The following is a 2,025-nucleotide window of genomic DNA, read 5'->3' as shown; positions in this document are numbered from 1 at the left end:
CAAGAAAAAGAAATCTAAAAAAAGATTCAGAGAAGTGGAGATGCCTGCCTCCAGGRACTGCTTGCGCTTTACTTCCAGAATACTGAACCAAGGATTAGTCAGCCCCATTTATTTCCATAAAGTATATTGCTTAAATTGAGATTTCTGACCTTGCAGTCCAAAATGCACTTGGGAGCTTTAAACTAGTCAATCAGGTGTGTTCCTCCTTTATATTCTATAAATGCATATAAACAGAAATGAATTTGTGAAGTGGCTGGAATGACAGGATGTGTTAAGGGAAACAGCTATCAAAGCATAATCAAGTGTAATGCATGCACACCAAATAAAAAATGCATGACAAATTGGCTCGGGAGAACTCAGAGGAGGCTGCGTCCTCTGAACTCGAACACAAAAGGCTCATTGAAATTTCTTTCATTACGACTGTGGAGCTACAGAGGAACCGAACGAAAGCGAAAGAGATGAGAGTAATGATTTCTGATAACAGAGGCAGGAAAAGCTTTGCATCATAAACTGAAATCTCTGGAAGCGGGACTGTGCAGCAGCGAAGCTGAAAAACTTATACAAACACAAGATGAGCATTTAGATTTTTATTATTATTTACAATGATACTCTTTGACTTAATTTCATTATGTATGATGTATAATCTTAAGATGGAAACATCTGTCCAAGTAATGTTTTGTTTTTTAAATATGTTGTATCACAGAATCGTATTTCCTTATCTTTACTAAAAATGAAAAGCCACATAGATAGGACAAAAATACCTTCTGACAGATATGTTAATACCACAAGACTTGAAGGAAAAGAAAAACAAGATCCTGTAAGACTCTATTACAACTTAGGAATCTGTCTAAATAAAGTTCCAAAGCAGGGTTTTACCCTGGAATCTTTCAGATTATTTTTACTTGAGTAGGTTTAAAGCTAAAACGGTTAAAAACTCCAAGGAATGCTGAGTTATTGAACTTTTTTAAGTTTGAGTTTAAGAAATTAGGAAATAATTTATTTGAAATATTTTCATTGACATCCTGTAGTAACAAATACAGTTTTCATCAATAAGTCAAATGATGTTCATCAGTGACCAGGTTTATGTGATGGCTTTAAGGTCCATTTTAAAAGTTCATGGGTTGTTGTCACAAGTTGTCTCCTCGTCGATCTGCTGGAGCATGATGGCATCACATTGATGTTGGCTGGGCACCTGAAAGATAACCAACAGCCTCATTTAGCTCAAAACAAAACCTCACTGAGCTGATCCAGATTAAAGAACTCACTTTTGAATCGCACGTAGCAGGTGTTACAGTAGAGCTGTTTGTTTCGTATTCTGACTTCAGTCCCCGCTTTAGATCCTCCGAGGTCGACCTTGCAGTCGATACACTGTGTGAATTTAGAAAAGGGCGGGAGTTAAAGGGTTACCCGACTGGAAAAGTTCACTAAAGTTTCCACAGGCGGAGAGATGAGGACAGAAACTGAAGGCCTAGACTTTAAAGATAAAGATGAAAAATGAAAAAGGTTAGCACAGAAGATCAAGAAACAGAAGATCAGATCTGAGTGAAGTCCTCTGAAGAACAAACGGTGAGGATAAACTGTTCAAAAAGGAAAAGTGAATAGTTTAGAAAACAGGCTTCAGCGCAGATAATCTAAACTGTGCAGCTGAAACGTGGTAGTCACTGTCAAAGTGTTAGAAACAAGCAAAAGTTTTGAGGGACCAGGTTAGTCTACGAGGATCTGCCGATGTCGCTGGTGTGCTCCCAAGTCCACAGGAGTCCAACTCTCACCTTAAAACAGCTCAAATGATAACAGAGCTCGAGGGACTCGATGATCATGGCCGCTCCTTTTCCCAGCGGGGTGTCACAGAACGCACAGATTTTCTTGCCACTCACTGACCTGGATTACAGAACGTAGAGCTGTGATTTGACTGCTAGACACACATGAATGACATGTGACTGCACGCAAGCACGCATGCACACTCACTCACTCACACACACACACACACACACACACACACGTTTGTTTCTCGACCCCGTGGGGACC

At 39.7% G+C, this 2,025-nt stretch overlaps 1 protein-coding gene across 1 annotated transcript in view; it reads right to left on the bottom strand.

Moving 5' to 3' along the window:
• Positions 1–572: 572 nt before the first annotated feature.
• The window catches only part of lmo7a (LIM domain 7a), a gene marked incomplete in the record, with an annotated part of 55,718 nt that continues 54,265 nt past the window's right edge, over positions 573–2,025 (bottom strand). The window contains 3 exon segments of the mRNA XM_014021932.1: positions 573–1,192; positions 1,266–1,368; positions 1,770–1,878. Of these exon segments, the coding sequence (XP_013877386.1) occupies positions 1,170–1,192; positions 1,266–1,368; positions 1,770–1,878 (235 nt within the window).

Source organism: Austrofundulus limnaeus, unplaced genomic scaffold (genome assembly GCF_001266775.1).
Source record: "Austrofundulus limnaeus strain Quisiro unplaced genomic scaffold, Austrofundulus_limnaeus-1.0 Scaffold310, whole genome shotgun sequence".
Lineage (NCBI taxonomy): Eukaryota > Metazoa > Chordata > Actinopteri > Cyprinodontiformes > Rivulidae > Austrofundulus > Austrofundulus limnaeus.
This window is presented reverse-complemented; position numbering and strand designations above follow the sequence as displayed.